The 663-nt window shown below is 38.5% G+C and overlaps 1 protein-coding gene across 1 annotated transcript in view; it reads left to right on the plus strand.

Annotated features, from left to right (window-relative positions):
• LOC119586811 (regulation of nuclear pre-mRNA domain-containing protein 1B-like) overlaps nucleotides 1-663 on the plus strand; it is a 14,880-nt gene that overhangs the window by 10,796 nt on the left and 3,421 nt on the right. The window contains exon 4 of the mRNA XM_037935536.1: nucleotides 44-231. Coding sequence (XP_037791464.1) covers nucleotides 44-231 — 188 coding nt within the window. The remainder of the gene's footprint in view (nucleotides 1-43; nucleotides 232-663) is intronic.

Below are 663 nucleotides of genomic sequence, written 5' to 3' on the forward strand. Positions count from 1 at the left end.
CCGTATTTTCTCGAAGCCTGAATTTTCCTTTCTCCTCTGCCAGGAAACAGCACATCACTTACAAAGAAGCATCGACGAGACAGCAGGAGCGAACCCATCAAAGCTACAACCCCAGAACCCCGCCAACGAAAGGACAGCGAAGGTGAAATTGGCCAGTTTGTTGTCTCACCACATGTGTCTTCACCCCCAAGCGACCCTCCTGAGCCTGAACAGCTGATTGAGGCACTGCAGGTATTTCTATAGTTAAAAAAAGTGTAAATGCTGACTATATGGATATAATGATATAGATAGGAATGTAAGAATATGAGTGTGTAAATTTGATAAGGACGTATAGAAATGCTCTTTGACTTATGATGTGGTTATATCCTGTTATACCCATTAGAGTAAAATATTTACAACTGCTAACCAAAGTCTTATAACAAAGCCTTAAATATTGAATACCTCATGGATCTTATTGAGTATTGTACAGAAAGTGGAGAGCATTAGTTGAGTACCCTCTTTATAACATGGCTAATTGTGACCTTTGGCTGGCTACTACTATTCCCTATTGTATGTCATTATCCTGGATAAAAGGTCGACATTCAAAAATACTATTTCTATTGCATCGACTTAGGTTTAAAACTCATAAGGTGAACCATTGTAAGTTGTAAAATATCTGTATGT

The sequence above is a fragment of the Penaeus monodon genome, chromosome 22 (assembly GCF_015228065.2).
Source record: "Penaeus monodon isolate SGIC_2016 chromosome 22, NSTDA_Pmon_1, whole genome shotgun sequence".
NCBI classification, from domain to species: domain Eukaryota; kingdom Metazoa; phylum Arthropoda; class Malacostraca; order Decapoda; family Penaeidae; genus Penaeus; species Penaeus monodon.